Source organism: Amblyraja radiata, chromosome 19 (assembly GCF_010909765.2).
Source record: "Amblyraja radiata isolate CabotCenter1 chromosome 19, sAmbRad1.1.pri, whole genome shotgun sequence".
In the NCBI taxonomy this organism is placed as follows: Eukaryota; Metazoa; Chordata; class Chondrichthyes; order Rajiformes; family Rajidae; genus Amblyraja; species Amblyraja radiata.
The window spans coordinates 16,961,179-16,986,098 of NC_045974.1; the positions used below are offsets into that span (position 1 = coordinate 16,961,179).

Here is a 24,920-nt window from a genome sequence, read left to right on the forward strand (position 1 = left end):
CTGTCACCTCTGCGGGCCGCCCTCGGTGAACGTCTTCAAGGACCTTTCTTCAAGGACCGAAAAAATGTCCGCTATTCGGAGCTTTTTGTTATTTGGATCTTCGGATAAAAGGTTGTGCACCTGTAGTAGTAATTAAGAATCATTTAGACAGAAGTGAAATGCGGGAGGAGAGGTATATGGACCATGAGGCCTATAGATGAAAGTGTGTAGCTTGGCATCATGGTCAGTGCAGACATGGTGGACCAAACAACCCGTTTTGTGCCGTTCATGTTCTAACATTGCCCATCCATTCCCCAACAATTACTCCATCAGCCACATCTATGCAATTCAATTGATTGAGGTATCTTATAAACTAAATTGAAATAGTGAAAATAACCGCATGTACTTCATATCCAAGGTTAACCTGGATTTCTATTTAATCTACTATTGATATTTGGGATATTTGGCTACCTTAGTAAATTAACTCCTGCATCAGTGTGAGTCAGATTAGAGAAAGGTGTGCAACAATGTTGTTTTGCGGTACTTTACCTTGAATCCCATAGGCCAGTGAATAAGGTACAGATCCAGATATTCCAGCTTCAGGTCACTTAGGGTTTTAGCACAGGCGTTCTTTACCTGATCCTTTGCATGAAAGGTGCACCACAGCTAACAGGAAACAGAAATCACTAATCAGCATTGTTGCAATATCAATGCACTAAAGTTAAAATACACTTTTGTTCTTCTTGCATATTATCTACATACATGATTATATTCTCGTAAGTTTGGAATTAACCAAATATTCATTTACAACAGTCAATACCTTAGACAGATTTTTTAAAAAAGAAGCTGTATAAGGGTCTAAAATGTAACAGCAGCATCAATTCCATTATTTTTATCTCAAAATAAATGTACTGCTTTGCACCGAGTACAAATTTAGGAAAGAAACAGAGACATTCAAAGTAGTCTTCTTTACCTTGCTAACAATGAAAAGGTCTTCACGTTTTACAATTCCATCCTTAATTTTCTGAGCAATAGCTTCACCAACTTCTTTCTCATTTTCATATGCAAATGCACCATCGATTTGACGATATCCAACGTCAATGGCTTCTTTCACAGCCGCTGTCACTTTACCTGGCTCAGACTGAACAATAAAGTGCTTATAAATTTAAAAAAATCAAATGGAAAGACACAGCTCAAATAGAAAATAAATATAAATGACCATCAATTGAAACAAAGTATTTCAAAACAGAACATATTTAAAAAAAAATCTTCTAGCATTCTATTTTATCCAAAATTGATTACCCGAGATCAATCAGAGCAGATCACAGGGTGGGTATCCTATGATGATCGAACCTATAAACCGCAACTCAAGAGGCCCAAGGAAACTCTCCACTCGTTTCGATCTGCACAGCACAATTTATACACAGGAAGCTTGACAACACCCAGGGCAGAGCAGTCCATTTTATTGCCAACCAAGTCACCATTTTACTTCGGAGTCACGTGAGTGACTACGTGAAGAAGGGCCGTCCGTCTGCGTGCGCGTCATTACGTCTGAACGCAACACGCACGACGGACTGGCAGGCATTGAGCCTCCAAGGCCGTCAGGATGAGCAGGTAAGGAAAGTTGAAATCACTTACCTGCGTTCTTTCTGCTTGAAGTTTTTTTCAGAGCCCAGACGTCGAGGAGACGGCCCGCAGGGATGTCGGCTGCCGAAGACCGCAGCCTTCCAAATAGCGGGCGACGGCCTTGTTCCCGACATTAGCGCCGACAGCAGAATCGGCAGGAGACTTTGCGCGAGAGCAGGAGCTCCATGGTTGCCCTGTGGGACGTAATGCCACCCGCAAGTCTAAACTAACCCGTTGACTCAGATGAGTCCGGGGAAGAGGGATACCCTCCCTCAACGGAGAGCGTCTGAGGACGACTTCTCCCACATGGAGCAACTTATGGAGAAGTTGCTCCAACAATAATCTGCTCCAAAGGAGCAGTATCAGCACGGCCTACAGCAGTGCCGGTGCCGGGAGCCTCGCACATGGGGCAGCCCAATGTCTTCCCCATTGAAGGGGGAACTACATGTGGAAGAAACCACTTTGAATCAGAGTACAAAGAGAGGGGGGGGGGGGGGAACCTTCCCAGGGACAAGCAGAAGAAAGGAAGTAAGTAAGTTTTACTTATATTGCACTGTTTAAGTCAACACCAAAATGCTTTACATAAAAGGAATAATAAGCTTCCATACAAACAAACAGAAAATAAGTGCTTCTGCAATCACCCAGGTTCCACTGGGTGCTTCCCTGGATGGAATCTAGCTCTTGACAGCCCGGGTATTATGGAGAACCCGCAGGCAGCAGCACCTGTTTTCAGGGCTGCACAAATGTCTCCTGCTCTAAGGAGAGGAGCATTCATGGTCCTTTTCAGTCTGACCAAAGCTAGAATCTCATTTAGGTCCACTGGAAGGGCCATGTCAGCACAGGTATCCTCAGGGGCCTGCGGCAGCACCTGTTTTCAGGGCTGCCTACGAACCTCACTCTCAGTGGAGCGGTTCACTGAATCCGGTGGTAGCTTGAAAGCTGGGCACGGAAATATGATCAGAGTCGTCTTTCAAGGCAGACTCAAAATAATGGCCAGAATTGTCCTACAAGGCAGGCTCAGTATGATGAGGTTTCAGACCAGACCCAAGCAGAGGTCGGGAGAAACATGGAATCCACACTCCTTACCAGTCCTACTCCCAATCAAGGAGAGGAAAGGAATCCGCATCAGGGGCCTTTGGGCTTACCACAAGACCACCGGTAGCCATGGAGGTAGGTGGGTCTGGGTTTACTGAAACAAGGGATTGTGGAGCAGTTACATGGTGGTAATTTACTCTTGTGTTCTTGTTCAAAATGACAATAACAAGAAATTTCAGAACGGGGTTTTTAAAAACAGATAATAACGTGATAATTTTACTGCACAACATACACAGGTTCCAAGCAGACTTGGAACTCGGACTGGAATTGTCTTCGAGGCAGGCCCAGTATTTTTGGGCAGGATTGCCATTCAGGACATGTGACAGATGGAGGATGTCACTTCATCCAGGTGTAACTCATTTGTGCAGTATAGACTTTTAGAAACAGTAATTTTGTTACAGTTTAACCACTGTTTTATAGGAGCTTCCTATAGAATGGTCACATGGCATGCATCGACCTCAAAGATGCATACTATTCGGTGTCTATTCACTAAGAACAGGAGATATTTGAAGTTTAACTGGATGGTATGGATCTGCCAAATGGGTTGACATCAGCTCCTAGACTATTGACAAAACTACGGAAACCAATTCTGGGCCTACAAAGGTCTCAAAACTACATAGTCATGGCATATTTGGAGGACATTTTCATTTTGGAGTCACCAAGAATTGGCAGAAGCACGAGTCAAACAAACCAAAACCCTGTTTGAAAGAATTGGTTACCTCATCTATCCAGTTAAATCAAAATTGACACCTACAAGGGTAATTGATTACCTAGAGTTTACTATCAAAAACAGTAAATATGTTGCTGACTTTGCCTAGGGGCAAATGACAATATTAATTAAGCCTGCAATGACCTGATAGTCAAATTTTAGCCATCTATCAGGCAAACAGCGAGTGTAATTGGCAAATAGTAGCTGCATTCCCAGCAGTACGGACATTTGCATTACCAGAACTTACAGCAAGCAAAGGAATGAACACTCAAATTATATGCAGGCCAAATTGGCAAACTATGGATTGCCAGCTGAGGCCATTGTTGAATAACTTTGGTGGATAACGAATGGGAGACAGCTCAGGGAAATTTTGCTCGAAAGCCATCGAGGGTTCTTCAGACCTAAGCAAGCGGCTAAGGATGGGGAGACACCAACACAGTCTAAAGCTGTGGGGGCAGATGGAATGAGCAGGAGTCTGTAATTCCCCAACACATGGAATCAATTACCCAGAATTGTTGGGGGCACAATATGGACTCAAGGTTCTCTGTAGCGATATGCAACTGGTGCTTGTTCAATTTCAGATTGATAACACCACTGCGGTGGCATATATCCATTAACAAGGGTGGTGTAAAATCTGTATCTTACGACAGATTGTCGAACCTCATTTGGCACTGGTGTATCGAGAGGAATATTTGGGAAATCTAAGAGGTAACATAGAAACATAGAAATTAGGTGCAGGAGTAGGCCATTCGGCCCTTCGAGCCTGCACCGCCATTCAATATGATCATGGCTGATCATCCAACTCAGTATCCCGTACCTGCCTTCTCTCCATACCCTCTGATCCCCTTAGCCACAAGGGCCACATCTAACTCCCTCTTAAATATAGCCAATGAACTGGCCTCGACTACCCTCTGTGGCAGAGAGTTCCAGAGATGCACCACTCTCTGTGTGAAAAAAGTTCTTCTCATCTCGGTTTTAAAGGATTTCCCCCTTATCCTTAAGCTGTGACCCCTTGTCCTGGACTTCTCCAACATCGGGAGCAATCTTCCTGCATCTAGCCTGTCCAACCCCTTAAGAATTTTGTACGTTTCTATAAGATCCCCTCTCAATCTCCTAAATTCTAGAGAGTATAAACCAAGTCTATCCAGTCTTTCTTCATAAGACAATCCTGACATCCCAGGAATCAGTCTGGTGAACCTTCTCTGCACTCCCTCTATGGCAATAATGTCCTTCCTCAGATTTGGAGACCAAAACTGTACGCAATACTCCAGGTGTGGTCTCACCAAGACCCTGTACAACTGCAGTAGAACCTCCCTGCTCCTATACTCAAATCCTTTTGCTATGAAAGCTAACATACCATTCGCTTTCTTCACTGCCTGCTGCACCTGCATGCCTACTTTCAATGACTGGTGTACCATGACACCCAGGTCTCGCTGCATCTCCCCTTTTCCTAGTCGGCCACCATTTAGATAATAGTCTGCTTTCCTGTTTTTTCCACCAAAATGGATAACCTCACATTTATCCACATTATACTGCATCAGCCAAACATTTGCCCAATCACCCAGCCTATCCAAGTCACCTTGCAGTCTCCTAGCATCCTCCTCACAGGTAACCCTGCCCCCCAGCTTAGTGTCATCCGCAAACTTGGAGATATTACCTTCAATTCCCTCATCCAGATCATTAATATATATTGTAAATAGCTGGGGTCCACGCAATGAGCCTTGCGGTACCCCACTAGTCACTGCCTGCCATTGTGAAAAGGACCCGTTTACTCCTACTCTTTGCTTCCTGTTTGCCAGCCAGTTCTCTATCCACATCAATACTGAACCCCCAATGCCGTGTGCTTTAAGTTTGTATACTAATCTCTTATGTGGGACCTTGTCGAAAGCCTTCTGGAAGTCCAGATACACCACATCCACTGGTTCTCCCCTATCCACGCTACTAGTTACATCCTCGAAGAATTCTATAAGATTCGTCAGACATGATTTACCTTTTGTAAATCCATGCTGACTTTGTCCAATGATTTCACCACTTTCCAAATGTGCTGCTATACCATCTTTAATAACTGACTCTAGCAGTTTCCCCACTACCGATGTTAGACTAACTGGTCTGTAATTCCCCATTTTCTCTCTCCCTCCCTTCTTAAAAAGTGGGGTTACATTTGCTACCCGCCAATCCTCAGGAACTACTCCAGAATCTAAAGAGTTTTGAAAGATTATTACTAATGCATCCACTATTTCTGGAGCTACTTCCTTAAGTACTCTGGGATGCAGCCTATCTGGCCCTGGGGATTTATCGGCCTTTAATCCATTCAATTTACCCAACACCACTTCCCGGCTAACCTGGATTTCACTCAATTCCTCCAACTCCTTTGACCCACGGTCCCCTGCTATTTCCGGCAGATTATTTATGTCTTCCTTAGTGAAGACGGAACCAAAGTAGTTATTCAATTGGTCCGCCATATCCTTGTTCCCCATGATCAACTCACCTGTTTCTGACTGCAAGGGACCTACATTTGTTTTAACTAATCTCTTTCTTTTCACATATCTATAAAAACTTTTGCAGTCAGTTTTTATGTTCCCTGCCAGTTTTCTTTCATAATCTATTTTTCCTTTCCTAATTAATCCCTTTGTCCTCCTCTGCTTTTGTCCTTTGTCCTCCTCTGTCTCCGGTATGCTGCTTTTTCTGGCTAATTTGTACGCATCATCCTTCGCTTTGATACTATCCCTGATTTCCCTTGTTATCCACGGATGCACTACCTTCCCTGATTTATTCTTTTGCCAAACTGGGATGAACAATTTTTGTAGTTCATCCATGCAGTCTATAAATGTCTTTTAGAATTAATTGCCAGTCAATCTTGGCCAATTCACGTCTCATACCCTCAAAGTTACCTTTCTTTAAGTTCAGAACCATTGTTTCTGAATTAACAATGTCACTCTCCATCCTAATGAAGAACTCAACCATATTATGGTCACTCTTGCCCAAGGGGGCACGTACAACAAGACTGCTAACTAACCCTTCCTCATTACTCAATACCCAGTCTAAAATAGCCTGCTCTCTCGTTGGTTCCTCTACATGTTGATTTAGATAACTATCCCGCATACATTCCAAGAAATCCTCTTCCTCAACACCCCTGCCAATTTGATTCACCCAAGCTATATGTAGATTGAAGCCACCCATTATAACTGTTTTGCCTTTGTCGCACGCATTTCTAATTTCCTGTTTGATACCATCTCCAACTTCACTACTACTGTTAGGTGGCCTGTACACAACACCCACCAGCGTTTTCTGCCCCTTAGTATTTCGCAGCTCTACCCATACCGATTCCACATCCTCCAAACTAATGTCCTTCCTTTCCATTGCGTTAATCTCCTCTCTAATCAGCAACGCTACCCCACCTCCTTTTCCTTTCTCTCTATCCTTCCTGAATATTGAATATCCCTGGATGTTCAGCTCCCAGCCTTGGTCACCCTGGAGCCATGTCTCCGTGATCCCAACTATATCATAGTCATTAATAGCTATCTGCACATTCAACTCATCCACCTTATTATGAATGCTCCTTGCATTGAGACACAAAGCCTTCAGGCTTGTTTTACAACACTCTTACCCCTTATACAATTATGTTGAAAAGTGGCCCTTTCTGATTTTTGCCCTGGTTTTGTCTGCCTGCCACTTTTACTTTTCACCTTGCTACCTATTGCTTCTACCCTCATTTTACACCCCTCTGTCTCTACGCTCACACATTTAAGAAACCCTTTCCCTTTAACTCCATCCTCCACTATCCCATTCGACGCCCCACCCCCCTTATTCAGTTTAAAACCACCCGTGTAGCAGTGGCAAACCTGCCTGCCAGAATGCTGGTTCCCCCACCTGTTCAGATGCAATCCGTCCCTTTTGTACAGTTCCCCCTTACCCCAAAACAGATCCCAGTGGTCTAAGAATCTAAATCCCTGCCCCGTGCACCAGTTCCTCAGCCACACGTTCAGGTCCCGTATCTCCCTGTTCCTGCTCTCGCCAGCACGAGGAACTGGAAGCAAACCGGAGATAACAACCCTGGAGGTCCTGCTTTTCAGCATTTTTCCGAGCTCTCTATAAAGTCACGCTGCAGAATATTCATCCCCTTCTTTCCGACATCGTTTGTGCTGACATGCACTACCACTTCCGGATGTTCACCATCGCCCTTGAGGATTTTCTGCACTCTGTCCGTGACATCCTGGATCCTGGCACCAGGAAGGCAGCACACCATCCTCGCATCCCGTCTGTTGCCGCAGAAACCCCTGTCGGTACCTCTCACAATGGAGTCTCCCACTACAATGGCGTTGCCTGCCTTAGGCCTTTTTGGTTTTGGCTCAACAGCCCTATTCGCATCACAAGCCAGTCCGTCGCCCAGTGTAAACACCTCTTCTGTCCCGACAGCTTCTAAGTGGGTGAACCTGTTCACAAGAGGTACAACACCCGGGGACGTTGGCATTCCATGCTTCCCTCCCGTTCTCACTGTCTCCCACCTTCTCTCTTCCAGTACCTTGGGTGTAACAATCGTACTGTAGGACCTGTCGAGGAACGACTCCGTTTCTCGGACGAACCGGAGGTCATCCACTTGCTTCTCCAGTTCCCCAACACGGCCCTTCAGGAGCTCCACCTGGATGCACTTCTCGCATTTGTAGCAGCCAGAGGCACTAGCGGTGTCCTTGACCTCCCACATACTGCAAGCATCGCACTGAATCAGCTTGCCTGACATTTCCTTCTTTCGTCTCCTCGCCGAAGACTCTCGAGCCAAAGACTCACACTTTTCTCACAGGGCACTTCCCTCACAAGGCCGCTCACTCACTGCCGCTCGCAAAGAGCAGTCTTGCTTAAATTGACTGATAAATTGCCTGATTTACCAATTTACAAACAAAATTCCTCAGTTTTCAACTGTTTTCCCAGCACTGACTCACTTCTCTCCTCCCACTTGGGCTAGAGCCAATCAGTCGTATCTCTTGCTAAACTCCTGCTGCTGTTGCTCCCAAAACTACAGCAGTTCTGAGTCAAGTTTGCCTGTCCTTGGCACCTACTTTAACTGTTTTCACTTCTCTCCTCCCACTTGGGCTAGAGCCAATCAGTCGTATCTCTTGCTAAACTCCTGCTGCTGTTGTTACTCCCAAAGCTACAGCAGTTCTGAGTCAAGTTTGCCTGTCCTTGGCATCTACTTTAACTGTTTTCACTTCTCTCCTCCCACTTGGGCTAGAGCCAATCAGTCGTATCTCTTGCTATTCTCCTGCTGCTGTTGCTCCCAAACCTACAGCAGTTCTCAGGTAGATATAACACGGTGACAGATGCTGGATCATGAATGTTTAATAACAACACAGAATGGATGTTGAATCAGACAGTATTTAACAAAATAACTACACGATTTGGCATACCAGATGGTGATCCGTGTGCATCTAGTCTAACCATTAGTTACCCAGATATGTGTCCTGCGAGCTCGATCCAGGAGCAAGGCAGTGGATGCTTTCTCCCTCAATTGGGGAGGAATGTTTATGTATGCTTTCCGCCAATTTGTCTCACAAACCGATGCTTGACAAAAATCAAGCAAGACTAAACCACAGGCATATTGGTAGTGCCAGATTGGCCTACTCAAGCCTGGTCCCCAAAAAGTTTGGGAATTATAGTCCAGCCAGTAATGGCTGTACCCAAGAGCAGGGACCTCCTAGTGAACCCAGTTACAGGGAGCAATCATCCACTATATGAACGTATAACTTGTTGGTCTGCAGATTCTGAGGAGGCCATTTCAAGGCATAGGACTGTCCGAACAAATACAACACAGTTCGGATAACGGATGTCTTGGAGTTCCTATCAACTGTACTATAACTATAAACTAAGTTATAGTGCATCTATAGTGCCAGAGGCGCACTCTCCTCCAATCTGATGCCGGAAGCAGGGCACAGTTCGGTAGGAACGCACCCCTTTACAACAAAATTCATGAAGGGAATTTACAATTTAAGACCTCCAAGACCAAGGTACACTGACACATGGGATGTGAGCGTGGTACAAGCCCTACTTTGACAGTGGGGACCGCCTATAACTAACCCTGAAGGTGGTATGCTGACAAAGAGTCCAGACACTGCAAAAGCTACGGTTGGACTACATGACCACCAATATGAACAACATAACAATCCTAATCAGGAACCTGATAAACAGAGCAGGCCAGGAATCACAGGGATGGAGATCCAGTTCTTGGCATATCCAGAGGACCAACGGTTGTGTGGGTGGTAACATACTAACACCACTATCTGAGAGTTACGGAGAATCTCAGAGGCACAGAACAATCGGTCCTCATCAGCCATAAAAAACCACACCAAAAGGTGTCAACTCAAACCATCTCCAGATGGTCAAACGATGTAATGGCGGTAGCAGGAGTAAACATTTATATGGTTAAATCTCAATCAACCAGGGCTGCATCTACGTCGGCAGCAAGAGCTATGGACGTGCCCCTTGACGACATCCTAGTGGCTGCAGGATGGACGAATGAAATAACGGTCCACCGGTTTTATAACAAACCTATAACCGGACTGGGGGTGTTTGCACGTACCATTTTAAGTTCTGTCCCTTAGTTTCCCCCCCAAGGTTGGGAAGGGTAACTTTTTTTTAAACTTTTCTTTCATTTAAAGCATCAGTTTCTTTACTTAACTACGTAATGTCTGAATGCTTTAATGATTACACGCATCCATGGTCAATCCATTCAGTGTGTGACGCCTGGATTCGTAACCGGCGTAAAATCACAGAGCTTTGAAATCTTCACGTAGTCACTCACGTGACTCCGAAGTAAAATAGTAAGATTAAACGAGAACTTACCAGTTTGAAGTTTGATCTGTATTTTATGAGGAGTTACGATGAGCGATTACGTGCCCACCGCTCCCACCCTCATACTATCAAGGTCATATGGAAGTTCTAGTTTCTTCACAATCTTACTATTCTCAGGTCTTCTTTTTATCTGTGATTTAACACCGCTGCTTTGAAGATTGACGCGCACGCAGACGGACGGCCCTTCTTCACGTAATCGCTCATCGTAACTCCTCATAAAATCAAGATCAAACTTCAAACTGGTAAGTTCTCGTTTAATCTTACTATTCTAAATGTAGAGTCCCTACACTAGCAGAGAATTGCAGACTTTCACAAAGTAGTTATTCACAGCTACTCTGCCAGCAACTCTCAAAAGCACAATCTTTATCACCAAGGAGAACAAAGGCAGCACGTGATGGAAACATCACCTGCTGCTAGCTCTTCAAGTTGTACATTATCCTTCCTTGGACACACATCTTTCCCCTTCATAGAAAATGGGTCTAAACTCTGGCACTCTCAAATCAAAAACACTATTGATATAGGAAGTAGGCATAAACTCTCCTCCCCTTCCTTAACCCTCTAGCTGTCTCCTCCCACCTCCCATCCGCCCGCCCTCGGGCTCCTCCCCTTTTCCTTCTTTCTCCCACCCCCCATCAGTCTGAAGAAGGGTTTCGGCCCGAAACGTCGCCTATTTCCTTCGCTCCATAGATGCTGCTGCACCTGCTGAGTTTCCCCAGCAATTTTGTGTGCCTACACTATTGATATACTTTGCCAGAAAAAAACTGCAATGGCAAGTTAGTGGGTGAGCTCCAGCACAGTCTAGGGGAATTTGCTGGTCTTGCTAACAACACCCACATTTCACAAAATGATTACAAATCTAAGGATACTGGTTACACCAGACGACAGGTTCTGACAGAAATATTGCAAATGTGCCCTGCCTCAGCCAAACTGTTCTTGTACAGGAACAACTGACATTTATTCAACCAAACACATCACTGGTTGATGGTACTGGAGGGGTTCAATGCCAATGTTATCAATTGTCATTCTACAAGAAACAGCAGCAGGAGGCAGAATGGTCCTCAAACCCATTCCACCATTCAAAAGATGACAGCCAACCTAACATTAGCTTAAACTGCACTTTACTGCCCAATCCCCATAAACCTCAATCCCAGCAGCCTAGAATTCGCTTTACACATCCTCTAATAACTTGGCCAGCACAGCACTCTGGAGTACCGAATTTCAAAGATTCATGATCTTTAAAAGATTCCTTAACTGACAACTTATTCCAAAACATTGTCCACACCTATTCTAGATTTTCCCATGATAGGAAGTCCTCCAAGTATCTACCCTCTTAGTCACCTCAGAATATTGTGTTTCAATAAAATCACTTCTGAGCGTAGACCCAAACTGCTCAATCATTTCACACAAGACAATCTCTTAATTCCAGATATCAACTTTCTGGCCAATACTTACTTTGGCACCATTAGACCACATTTAGGCGTTGGTCCTAATATGGGGGTTTGAGACAAATTCCAAAGACAATACAAGAGATTGCTCCTCCACATCATGGATGCAGCTTATCAAGTGCAATATCAAGGAATCCAAATACAATGCATCAATGGAAATGAGGGAGTCATCACTCTCTAATCATACCTTGAAGAAGCTGGTTCTGATAGTTGGAGGTTAATCATTTGAACCACAGGACATCACTCCAGGAGGCCCTCGGAGCTATCTTCAGCTGCCTCAATGACATTCTCTTCATAAGGTCAGAAGTGAAGATGTTCTTTAATAATTGTTTAGAGTGTAGTTCCATTTGTTACTCCTCAGCTAATGAAGTGGTCCATGCCCACATCCACCAAGACCTAAACAGCACTGGGTGATAAATGGCAAATAAGATTTGTGCCAGACAAGAGCCAGGCAATAACCATTGCCAACATGAGAGCCTGACCACCTCTCCGTGAATTCAACTACGGTGCCATTATTGCATCCTCCCCATTAACATACTGAACATCAGCATTATCCAGATACATATTTGGACCAACCACTCCAACAGTATAGTGATGTGCAATGCTATTATATTTAATAGCCTTTACAATATCTGGCATCAAGTATCTATTGTGGCTATAGTGCAAGTCAGGTTGCACGTCCTATGAATAGCAAGTGATTATCAGCTTCCCACCTATAAAGCACAAGTTAAATGTGTGATACTCATTACTTGCCAGGACGAATGCAGCTGTTGCAATATTCATGAAATGAGTTGGGTATGAGACACAAAACTGACTCCAATATCTAGACATCAACATTTTCTCACCCAATTTCCATATTTCTCAAAATCTAAAACTTACTGAACTTAGCCTTCCATATGATCAACAACTGTAGGCACAGCTCTCTAGGATAGAGAATTTAAGAATCAATCCAAGTGAGGAACTTTCATCCAACCAGTCTTAAACATCCAAGAGAATATGATCTTCAGTTTTAGCCATTCCACCAATGGGAAATATTCCCTTATACATCACCTCTGCCATGTTCCTGTAGAATCTTGTATGTATTTTAGATCACATGGCGCGAGAACATTAGAAAAAAAATCTGCACAATGTTTCCACATATCCTAGAATAACCTACTCATATTTTGACTCTTTGTTGCACCGCTTCCAAGATAAGTATGTAATTTGAACATAAGCAAGCAAAAACTAAACAAGTCTATTTATGGCCTCAACAAAACCTTTATAACTACTGTAAATATTGCTTATTCTTATAGTCCAAAGCTATTGTAATAAAAGATTAATGTTATTCAGCATTCCCATGACTTGTTTAGTTTAGTTTAGAGATATAGTGCAGAAACAGGCCCTTCGGCCCACCGAGTCCACGCCGACCAGCAATCCCCGCACATTAACTCATGCCTGCACATACGAAGAACAATTTACACTTATACCAAGTATACAGTGCATTCAGAAAGTATTCCGACCCCTTCACTTTTTGTTACATTACAGCCTTATTCTAAAATTGATTAAATTCATTTTTTTATCATCAAACTACACATAATACCCCATAGTAAAAAAAAGCAAAAACAGGTGCTTAGAAATTTTGCAAAGAAATTAAAAAGAAATAACTGAAATATCACATTTACATAAGTATTCAGAACCTTTACTCAGTACTTTGTTGAGGCACCTTTGGCAGCGATTACAGCCTCAAGTCTTCTTGGGTATGACGCTACAAGCTTGGCACAGCTGTATTTGAGTCATTTCTCCCATTCTTCTCTGCAGATCCACAAGCTCTGGCAGGTTGGATAGGAGGGTCGATGCACAGCTATTTTCAGGTCCCTCCAGAGATGTTCGATCAGGATCAAGTCCGGGCTCTGGCTGGGCCACTCAAGGATATTCACAGACTTGTCACAAAGCCACTCTTGCATTGTCTTGGCTTTGTGCTTAGGGTCGTTGTCCTGTTGGAAGGTGAACCTCCACCCCAGTCTGAGGTCCAGAACTCTCTGGAGCAGGTTTTCATCAAAGATCTCTCTGTACTTTGCTCCGTTCATAGAAACATAGAAATTAGGTGCAGGAGTAGGCCATTCGGCCCTTCGAGCCTGCACCGCCATTCAATATGATCATGGCTGATCATCCAACTCAGTATCCCGTGCCTGCCTTCTCTCCATACCCTCTGATCCCCTTAGCCACAAGGGCCACATCTAACTCCCTCTTAAATATAGCCAATGAACTGGCCTCGACTACCCTCTGTGGCAGAGAGTTCCAGAGATTCACCACTCTCTGTGTGAAAAAAGTTCTTCTCATCTCGGTGTTAAAGGATTTCCCCCTTATCCTTAAGCTGTGACCCCTTGTCCTGGACATCCCCAACATCGGGAGCAATCTTCCTGCATCTAGCCTGTCCAACCCCTTAAGAATTTTATAAGTTTCTATAAGATCCGCTCTCAATCTCCTAAATTCTAGAGAGTATAAACCAAGTCTATCCAGTCTTTCTTCATAAGACAGTCCTGACATCCCAGGAATCAGTCTGGTGAACCTTCTCTGCACTCCCTCTATGGCAATAATGTCCTTCCTCAGATTTGGAGACCAAAACTGTACGCAATACTCCAGGTGTGGTCTCACCAAGACCCTGTACAACTGCAGTAGAACCTCCCTGCTCCTATACTCAAATCCTTTTGCTATGAAAGCTAACATACCATTCGCTTTCTTCACTGCCTGCTGCACCTGCATGCCTACTTTCAATGACTGGTGTACCATGACACCCAGGTCTCGCTGCATCTCCCCTTTTCCTAGTCGGCCAGTTCATCTTCCCGCGATCCTAACTAGTCTCCCAGTTCCTGCTGCTGAAAAACATCTCCACAGCATGATGCTGCCACCACCATGCTTCACCATAGGTATGGTATTGGCCAGGTGATGAGCGATGCCTGGTTTCCTCCAGATGTGACGCTTGGCATTCAGGCCAAAGAGTTCAATCTTGGTTTCATCAGACCAGAGAATCTTGTTTCTCATGGTCTGAGTCCTTTAGGTGCCTTTTGGCAAACTCCAAGCGGGCCATCATGTGCCTTTTATTGAGGAATGGCTTCCGTCTGGTCACTCTACCATAAAGGCAGTGTTTCCACTTTGAAGGAAATTACCCGAAATTCGGGAAATTCTGGTTGTCTTCAGGTAATTTTAGGGCAATGGGAGGGAGAAAGGGAGAGACAGAGCACGAGGCACGACACATGAGAGCAGGTTGGAGAAAAGGAGACAACGAAAGCTGTTGTAGGCAACGAAAGCTGCCTTGCATAACACTGTACAAGTGAGTAACAGAAGTAAGCAGATACGGTGTTTTTACATAGATCCGTTTTGCCTTGTTCTTCTTTGTGTTGTTAATGTGTACCCGCAAAAAACCCCCAACAAATACCACCCAGGAAGCAGTTTTGAAAAGTTCAGTAAATACCATCAAATTCCAGATAATTTGGGATTCTATTGGGATCTCTGAGGTCTATGGACAATTCCTTCTTGGGTTTTGCTCTGACAAGCACGGTCAACTGTGGGATCTTATACAGACAGGTGTGTGCCTTTCCAAATCATGTACAAACAATTGAATTTACCACTGGTGGACTCCAATCAAGTTGTAGAAACATCTCAAGGATAATCAATGGAAACAGGATGCATCTAAGCTCAATTTTGAGTGTCATAGCAAAGGGTCTGAATACTTATATAAATGTGATATTTCAGTTATTTATTTTTAATTGCTTTGCAAAAATTTCTAAACACCTGCTTTTGCTTCTTCATTCTGTGGTATTGTGCGTAGATTAATGATAAAAAAAGTGAATTTAATCCATTTTAAAATAAGGCTGTAACGTAACAAAATGTGGAAAACGTGAAGGGTCTGAATACTTTCTGAATGCACTGTACAAACCCAAGCCAATTAACCCACAACCCTGTACGTCTTTGGAGTGGGGGAGGAAACCGGAGATCTCTGAGAAAACCCACGCGGTCACGGGGAGAACGTACAAACTCCGTACAGATAGCACTCATAGTTGGGATTGAACCCGGGTTTCCAGCGCTGCCAGCGCTGTAAGGCTGAAAATCGCCCGCTGCGCCACTTGTTATGGCAAATGGACATCCCTCACTAAACTGCAACATTTAATGTTTTTTTAAATAAAATGGGTATTGTTTTTTCCACAATATCGCATTAAATTTATTTTACAACTTTCTTGCCCACTCATATTCTTTTGTGAATTCCATGTTTATTATAGCCCAGTTAACCACAGGTATATATCAGCACCCATGAATAGATTAATGAATAAAATAAAGGATAATTTGTAATATCGACTATAAATAATTGAAGATCAATTACTTTATTTTGTGCTGCCCACTAATTATTGTCTGTCAATTTGAAAATAGTCCATTTGGCACTGCTTTTTTTCCTCAACCAAACCGCTAACCATGCTAATAAACCATCTTCGACCTCAAGAGCTTTATCCTCATCACACCTCATCAAAAATTCCTTAGAAAATGTAAATACTCTACATCTACTATTTTAGATGCATATTAAAACGCTACTACCTGTTTAAACAACTTTCCTTTCATAAATCATGCAATGATTTAGGAGCTTTGTAATTATCTCCTGAACTATAGCGCAATTCCTGGAAACAGAGTCTAACCTGGAACCTCAACTTAATAAAACACATGTCCCTATGATTTGGTTTCAAACTTGGTATCCCAATTTTCCCCAACGCAACGCAACTGGCATGCACCAGTTTACTTGTGAACATCTTTGCATTCTGCCCAGCCTCGAGGCAGATATTTATTTCAATTTCTCTTGCATGATTGTTGAATTCTCCTGCAATATTTAAAGCATTTTCTTTCTTAAAATTCATAAGCATCGCTCTCAACAATCGCTAGTTATTGTAGTCACCATTCTTAATAAACATGCATTCTTCTGTGCAAAACCAACTCAGATTGTGGCATCTTTCAGCCTACACTTTATTTTCAAGAGCATGTCACCACATGCATTCCTCTTTGCACCTCCATAGGCTCAATTCTTGCAGCATAAATTGCACCCTTATAATCATCTCAGTATTTTAATTCCACTTTCTTCACTCTCCCACAAGTCAATTTTTCATTTGTATATATCTTAATCTTGCAACGTGCATCCAATTCTAAACTGTACCAACAAACCTCCCTCCATATGGTACCAAAGAAAACTTATGGAACAGGAAGCCATTCCATCCATCTAGCTCCTGCCAGCAGAAAAATATCCACCCATCTAAAATCCACATTTCAGCAAATGATCAACAAGTCTCTCCTCAACCATCCTTTCATGCAGAATTCCACACCCCTACAAAGTTTTAAAAACATTTAACTACCTCATCCTTCTAATAAATTGCTTTAAAACTATTAACTCAAAAATTGCTAGCTCCCTTCAGCTAGTTTAGTAAATACACCCCAAATCAAACAGATCAGTCAATCAATAATTATTTCCTTTCATATATCGTTTATTCACAGCTCAATCCTTATTTTGTTGATTTGATCCTTTGTGTTATCCCTACTACTGATATGGGATTAGTGACATCAACAGAACTATATCATTTGCAATAAGCATGTCTTCTTTGCACATGCCGATCCACCGCCAGTAGATTCAGTAGATTTATTTCATCCTCAGGGCTTGAATGCTTTCCTGCTATACATTGCCTCCCGTCCTTCAGTAGCTCTGAAACCATTGCTCCCACTATCTCAAACAGAAAGATTGCCATTAAGCTGTAAAAAAGTTATATGCAACATTAAGTAAAGCCAACTAAATGTGTAGGAACTGGTTTAAACCAAAGACAGACACAAAAAGCTAGAGTAACTCAGTGGGACAGGCGTCATCTCTGGAGAGAATTAATGGGTGGCGTTTCAGGTCCGACCCTTCTTCAAACTAGTCAGGGGAAAGGGAAACATGAGATATAGACGATGACGTAGAGAGATAAAGAACAATGAATGAAAGCCAAGACAGGTTCCACGTGTTCAACTTCTCAAGCTCAACAAGCTGTGAAACATGGCAGCTGAAGAATCATGAGACAGATTTGCTGTAGTTTGGGATGGCATCCAGCTCTTTGCCACTTACTTCCATGTTATATGCCAATGATAAACAACTTGATCAGTTGCAATTACTTCCAACTGATTTCAACATAATTGAAATGGAAATAAATGCTGAAAATACCCAGGTCAGACTGCTTCCACAAGAGAAAGTTATGTGTCTGGTCAATTACTTTCTTTGATCTACATTCTCTCTTCATAGAAATAGAAGGTGTTGAAAACCATTTCAGATTGTAAAGTCCACACTGCTTTGCTGTAGTGCAACAAATTCTGATTATCTGTTCACTTTTCACCCAACCCCATGATATCAAGAACGCCATTCAAAAGTACTTAACCTTTAGTAATATTGCAACTAACATCTTCTTGCATATGGCGTGCACAGCCGAAAGTTGTAGGACAACTTGTTCAATTTGAACTTATTTGATTCTGCATGCCTGGTTGCATTCGTCGAAACAGGATGGTCCACGTGAAGGTTGCAATCTTCCACCCCGCAGCTAACGTAAAGAGTATCGATATCTATGACAGCTTCAGTCCAGTCCAAATTTTGGCAACTAACATTCTTCATAATTCTTCATCTCAAAGACAATGGCTGGCTCAATGAAATCAGGTGGTCACAATTTCCTGTCAAACTGATTAACCATATAACCATATAACAATTACAGCACGGAAACAGGCCATCTCAACCCTTCTAGTCCGTGCCGAACACGTATTCTCCCCTAGTCCCATATACCTGCGCTCAGACCATAACCCTCCATTCCTTTCCCGTCCATATAACTATCCAATTTATTTTTAAATTATAAAAACGAACCTGCCTCCACCACCTTCACTGGAAGCTCATTCCACACAGCCACCACTCTCTGAGTAAAGAAGTCCCCCCTCATGTTACCCTTAAACTTCTGTCCCTTAATTCTCAAGTCATGTCCCCTTGTTTGAATCTTCCCTACTCTCAGTGGGAAAAGCTTATCCACGTCAACTCTGTCTATCCCTCTCATAATTTTAAAGACCTCTATCAAGTCCCCCCTTAACCTTCTGCGCTCCAAAGAATAAAGCCCTAACTTGTTCAACCTTTCTCTGTAACTTAGTTGCTGAAACCCAGGCAACATTCTAGTAAATCTTCTCTGTACTCTATCTATTTTGTTGACATCCTTCCTATAATTAGGCGACCAAAATTGTACCCCATACTCCAGAATTGGCCTCACCAATGCCTTGTACAATTTTAACATTACATCCCAACTTCTATACTCAATGCTCTGATTTATAAAGGCCAGCACACCAAAAGCTTTCTTTACCACCCTATCTACATGAGATTCCACTTTCAGGGAACTCTGCACAGTTATTCCCAGATCCCTCTGTTCACCTGCATTCTTCAATTCCCTACCATTTACCATGTACGTCCTATTTTGATTTGTCCTGCCAAGATGTAGCACCTCACGCTTATCAGCATTAAACTCCATCTGCCATCTTTCAGTCCACTCTTCCAACTGGCATAAATCTCTCTGTAGACTTTGAAAATCTACTTCATTATCCACAACCCCACCTATCTTAGTATCATCTGCATACTTACTAATCCAATTTACCACACCATCATCCAGATCATTGATGTACATGACAAACAACAGTGGACCCAACACAGATCCCTGTGGCACCCCACTAGTCACTGGCCTCCAACCTGACAAACAACCATCCACCATTACTCTCTGGCATCTCCCATTCAGCCACTGTTGAATCCATCTTGCTACTCCACCATTAATACCCAACCATTGAACCTTCTTAACCAACCTTCCATGAGGAACCTTGTCAACGGCCTTACTGAAGTCCATATATACAACATCCACTGCTTTACCCTCATCAATTTCCCGAGTAACCTCTTCAAAAAATTCAAGAAGATTAGTCAAACATGACCTTCCAGGCACAAATCCATGTTGACTGTTCCTAATCAAACCCTGTTTATCCAGATGCTTATATATATTATTTCTAAGTATCCTTTCCATTAATTTGCCCACCACTGACGTCAGACTAACAGGTCTATAATTGCTAGGTTTACTCTTAGACCCCTTTTTAAAAAATGGAACAACATGCGCAGTACGCTAATCCTCCGGCACTATTCCCGTTTCTAATGACATTTGAAATATTTCTGTCATAGCCCCTGCTATTTCTACACTAACTTCCCTCAATGTCCTAGGGAATATCCTGTCCGGACCTGGAGACTTATCCACTTTTATATTTCTCAAAAGTGTCAGTACTTCCTCTTCTTTGAATCTCAGTTTCCATAGCTACTCTACTTGTTTCCCTTACCTCACATAATTCAATATCCTTCTCCTTGATGAATACCGAAGAAAATATCCCCCCAACCATACTAGTTTAAAGTCTCCCCAGTAGCCTTTGCAAATCTCCCCGCCAGGATATTGGTCCCCCTCGAGTTCAAGTGCAACCCGTCCTTTCTGTACAGGTCGCACCTTCCCCAAAAGAGGTCCCAATGATCCAGATCCAGAGGTCCCAATTGATACCAAATCTGTTATTTAAAAAACTGTACAGAACTAGATACAGTTAAATGCAAAAATTTAAATGCTCCTGGCCATCAGAAATTGTTCATGCGTTAGCACTGTGATGCAAATACGCTGGTCTAGAAATGTTAGTGTACCCTGGCTTAATAGGCATAGAAACTGGGTGCCAAACAGCCGATTTGGTATGGGGATCCCTCCTGCAGCTATGAAGCAGGAATTGTACACCCAAAGTGTTGTCTGAATAGGTAAGGAGGCTGCCATACAGGGAACTGGTCAGTTGGATGGCAGCCTAAACATTGGGAGCAATCAAGTGACAAGGGCGCATGGGCTGGAGACATCATTCATTAATGCGGCTTTTTCACGGGGCGACTTGACGCAAGATGTAACCAGAGTGAAGTGGTCGTGGTCTAGCACGATATCACACGATATAACGGGGGGTAGATAAAGAGTTCCCACGATACTCGGCATTTCTGTTATTTGTGCGAGTGACTTGTCCGTCTCCCGAGCTTTCCCGTTAAATCTTGAATGAACATTGTGAAGTGTTGTTAAATCATCACGTGGCACAAATGATGTCACTTTTTTTTCACACACTATAAATATCCTCCCTTGGTTGAATTGGCTCATTTGGAGACATGTTTTACTGTGTATGTGGGAGACACAGATGGACTGAGCACAGTACCTCGGTCTTACTGTGTGTGGGAGAGGGGGAGAAAGAGACGTACACTCACAGAGGCAGAGTCTCTCAGCCTGTGTAAGAGAGAGGGAGGGAAAGAGAGAGAGAGGCACACACAAGGTGGATGTGAAATCTCACCTGCCTGTTTCAGTGACAGACACCCGCCGCCAGTAAATGAAGACACCCCCATCTGTCTCCCCCTCCTCTCCCCCACCTTTCCCTCCCAACTCCAGTCCCGTCCCGACCCCCTGGGAAACTGAATAGAGCAACAATCAACTGCTGCCTGTGCGCTGATAATAAAGGCTACTTTACTTTACTGAGTTAAAGAGTTCCCACGGTAGACTGTAAAACTGGGACCCTGGTTCTGGACTCCCCCAACATCGGGAACATTCTTCCTGCATCTAGCCTGTCCAATCCCATAGATACTGATTAGACCGGTATCTATTTATTTACTTTATTAATGATTTCAATTAAATATTGGGAACATCAGGCCGCAAACGTTATTTCTTGAGTGTTAGTGCTGGACTTTGACTCGACCTTCCTAGTTAGCCGGCGCCTGAGACTGAGCCAAGCAATGTCCAGACCTGACTTCAACACAAAGTGATGGAGGAACTCAAAGGGTCAGGCTCGTCTAACGCTCTGTGTTTTGCTCGTGATTCCTGTGTCTGCAGTTCCTCGTGTCTACAGACCAGAGTTGCCACTTGACTCCGAGATGACCATCACAGAGCATACGGAAGATAGACACGAAATGCTGGAGTAACACAGCGGGACGGGCAGCACCTCTGGAGAGAAGGTATGTGTGACGTTTCGGTTCGAGACCCTTCTTCAGAGTCTCGTCCCGAAACGTCACCCATTCCTTTTATCCAGATGCTGCCCGTCCAGTATTTTATGTCTGTCTCCAGTATTACTGTGTCTATCATCGGCGCAAACCAACTACTACAGTTCTTTCCGACACATTAGAGGATACCATCTCGCCATCACTCGGATTACCCGCTTCATTTCCATAACGTTGCCACCTCTCTTTACTTTGCTTACTGAAGCCTGATCCTTGTCACACCCAGTGCTCTATCGCCCAGCCTCTCATCTTTCAATCGGGTTCGGCCAGGAAGGAACTGCAGATGCTGGATTAAAACGAAGATAGACACAACATGTAGCTCAGCGGGACAGGCAGCATATTAGAAGGGTCTCGACCCGAAATGTCACCCATTCCTTCTCCCCAGAGATGCTGCCTGTTGCGCTGAGTTCCTCCATTTTGTGGCTACCTTGGGTTTATCCAGGATCTCCCCGTTGATGTCCTAACTCGCTTTGGTTTGTTATTATTGTCTCATATCGAGAACCAGCAGATACAGGTTTAGGTTTGGGGGGAATGATTTAATGAGAGCCTAAGGGGTAACTATTTTACGCAAAGGGTGGTAGGTGTATGGAATGAGCTATCCGTTAAGGTAGTTGAGGCAGGTACTGTCGCAATGTTTAAGACACATTAGACTGAAGCATGGATAGGATAGGTTTAGATGGTTATGGGCCAAACGCGGGCAAGTGGGACTAGTGTAGATGGGACATATTGGTCGGTGTGGGCAAGTTGGGTCGAAGGGCCTGTTTCTACGCTGTATGATTCTATGCAGGGAATAAACTTTTGTTTGCGTGCTATACAATCATATCAGATAATGCTATACATGAATATAACCAAGCCACGTACAGTCTGAAGAAGGGCCTCAACCCGAAACGTCACCCGTTCCTTCTCTTTAAGCGGCCTTTTCACGGGGCGACTTGACGCAAGAGTTAACCAGAGTTTAACATCGTGGGAACCTCGTGCGATAACAGTACGGCATTCGTGGACCACCGTGGACCACCGTAGCGCTAACGGCAGGTAATCGTGTATCTTGGTGACTCGGGAGAAAATTCAAGAAAGTTTGAATTTCTCCAAGAGTGACTTGTACACTTGTGGTTGAGCATTGCAACATTATATGGACGTAGTGGCCAGTGCGATATCCGTAATAACTCTTGCGGGTACCGTGGGAACTCCTGCGAATGGTGAACCCGGAAGCTGGACAGAGGGGACAGAAGGTGAGTAAAAATTGTCTTCTGTGGGATTGAATTTAAAAAATAAATAAAAATAAAGATTTGCATCCGCATATGGACATCAACTTATTCATGAGTTATGTTAATGAGATTCAAGAAAATAACTATAAACTTTAAAAAGGGCATTTTTATGGTCCGTGAGAAATTTTTCACATGTACTTCTTTGAGAGATACAGGTCGGAGTCCTCGCCAACTAGCGATCGATGCCTTTCCGAAGCAGGGTCCGGAACGCTACCAATCAATGTTGTACAGAGACCCGTGTAAGGAGTGAACTGCACATGCTGGTTTAAACCGAAGACAGACACAAAAAGCTGGAGTAACTCAGCGAGTCAAGCAGCATCTCTGGAGAAAAATAGCTGATGTTTCGGGACGAGACACATCTTCAGACTCAATTCCGATTAGGCTGTCTGAAGAAGGGTTCCGATTCGAATCGCCACCTATTCTTTTTCTCCAGAGATGCTGCCTGACCCGCTGACTTACTCCAGCTTTTTATGTTTTTCTTCCCAGATCTGACTTACCTGCTGAGTTACACCAACATTTTGTGTCCTTCTGTGTGTATTAACCAGCATTAACCAGCGTCTGCAGTTCCTTTAGACATTACCTAACTTCAGATTTTAGAGATATAGCGCGTGGGAACTCCTGCGAACGGTAAACCCGGAAGCTGGACAGAGGGGACAGAAGGTGAGTAAAAAAGGTGGTCTCAATATCGACAAGGGAACATGTGTCCTTCGAGGACGTCCCACCTAATTGTCATTGTTGGATAATCTTTTTAACAGGAACACTTGCAGAGATGGCTCCCAGAAAATCTCAAAGAAAGGGGGTAAAGCGTGTCAGAGATGTTTTTGCCATGTTGCTCTATTCAGTTTCTATATTGTTTCAGTTTCTATATCTATATTGTTGCTCTATTCAGTTTCCCAGGGGGTCGGGACGGGATTGGAGTTGGGAGGGAAAGGTGGGGGAGTCGAGGGAGAGGAGGGGGAGACAGATGGGGGTGTCTTCATTTACTGGCGGCGGGTGTCTGTCACTGAAACAGGCAGGTGAGATTTCACATCCACCTTGTGTGTGCCTCTCTCTCTCTCTCCCTCCCTCTTACACAGGCTGAGAGACTCTGCCTCTGTGAGTGTACGTCTCTTTCTCCCCCTCTCCCACACACAGTAGGACCGAGGTACTGTGCTCAGTCCATCTGTGTCTCCCACATACACAGTAAAACATGTCTCCAAATGAGCCAATTCAACCAAGGGAGGATATTTATAGTGTGTGAAAAAAAACGTTACATCATTTGTGTCACGTGTAGTTCACGATGTTCATTCAAGAATTAACGCGAAAGCTCAGGAGACGGACAAGTCACTCGCACAAATAACAGAAATGCCGAGTACCGTGGGAACTCTTTATCTACCCCCCGTTATATCATGCGAGACTCGTGCTGGACCACGACCACTTCACTCTGGTGACATCTTGCGTCAACTCGCCCCGTGAAAAAGCCCCATGCGAGATGCTGCATGTCCCGTTGAGTTACTCCAGCATTTTGAACTGTCGAGTTACTCCAGCATTCTCTTTAAACCGGCATCTGCTGTTCCCTCCGACACATGCACAAGAACACCAGGTAGAGCGAAGAGGAAAATACCAGAGTTCAGAATATATGTTTTCAGGACAGTTCCAGGGGGAAAAAGTCCAATGTCCGCATTGAGGTAGGTTGGTAGGTCGGGTCAGTGCCCAAACGAATGGAAGGAAGAACTTCTGAAGCCGGATAAGAATAGGTGGTCGGCGCGGACTCGGTGGGCCGAAGGGCCTGTTTCCGCGCTATATCTCTAAAATCTGAAGTTAGGTAATGTCTAAAGGAACTGCAGATGCTGGTTAATACGCACAAAAGGACACAAAATGTTGGT

The 24,920-nt window shown here is 43.8% G+C and overlaps 1 protein-coding gene across 2 annotated transcripts in view; it reads right to left on the reverse strand.

The window, feature by feature from the left end:
- LOC116983882 (aldo-keto reductase family 1 member B1-like) overlaps window positions 1–24,920 on the reverse strand; it is a 47,276-nt gene that overhangs the window by 10,074 nt on the left and 12,282 nt on the right. The window contains exons 2-4 of one of the 2 annotated variants that reach the window (XM_033037771.1): window positions 11,885–12,103; window positions 953–1,120; window positions 529–645 (exon numbers count right to left, since the gene is read on the reverse strand). In XM_033037771.1, coding sequence (XP_032893662.1) covers window positions 529–540 — 12 coding nt within the window. In that variant the 5' untranslated portion in view covers window positions 541–645; window positions 953–1,120; window positions 11,885–12,103. The remainder of the gene's footprint in view (window positions 1–528; window positions 646–952; window positions 1,121–11,884; window positions 12,104–24,920) is intronic. The other variant, XM_033037770.1, reaches the window with a different exon arrangement.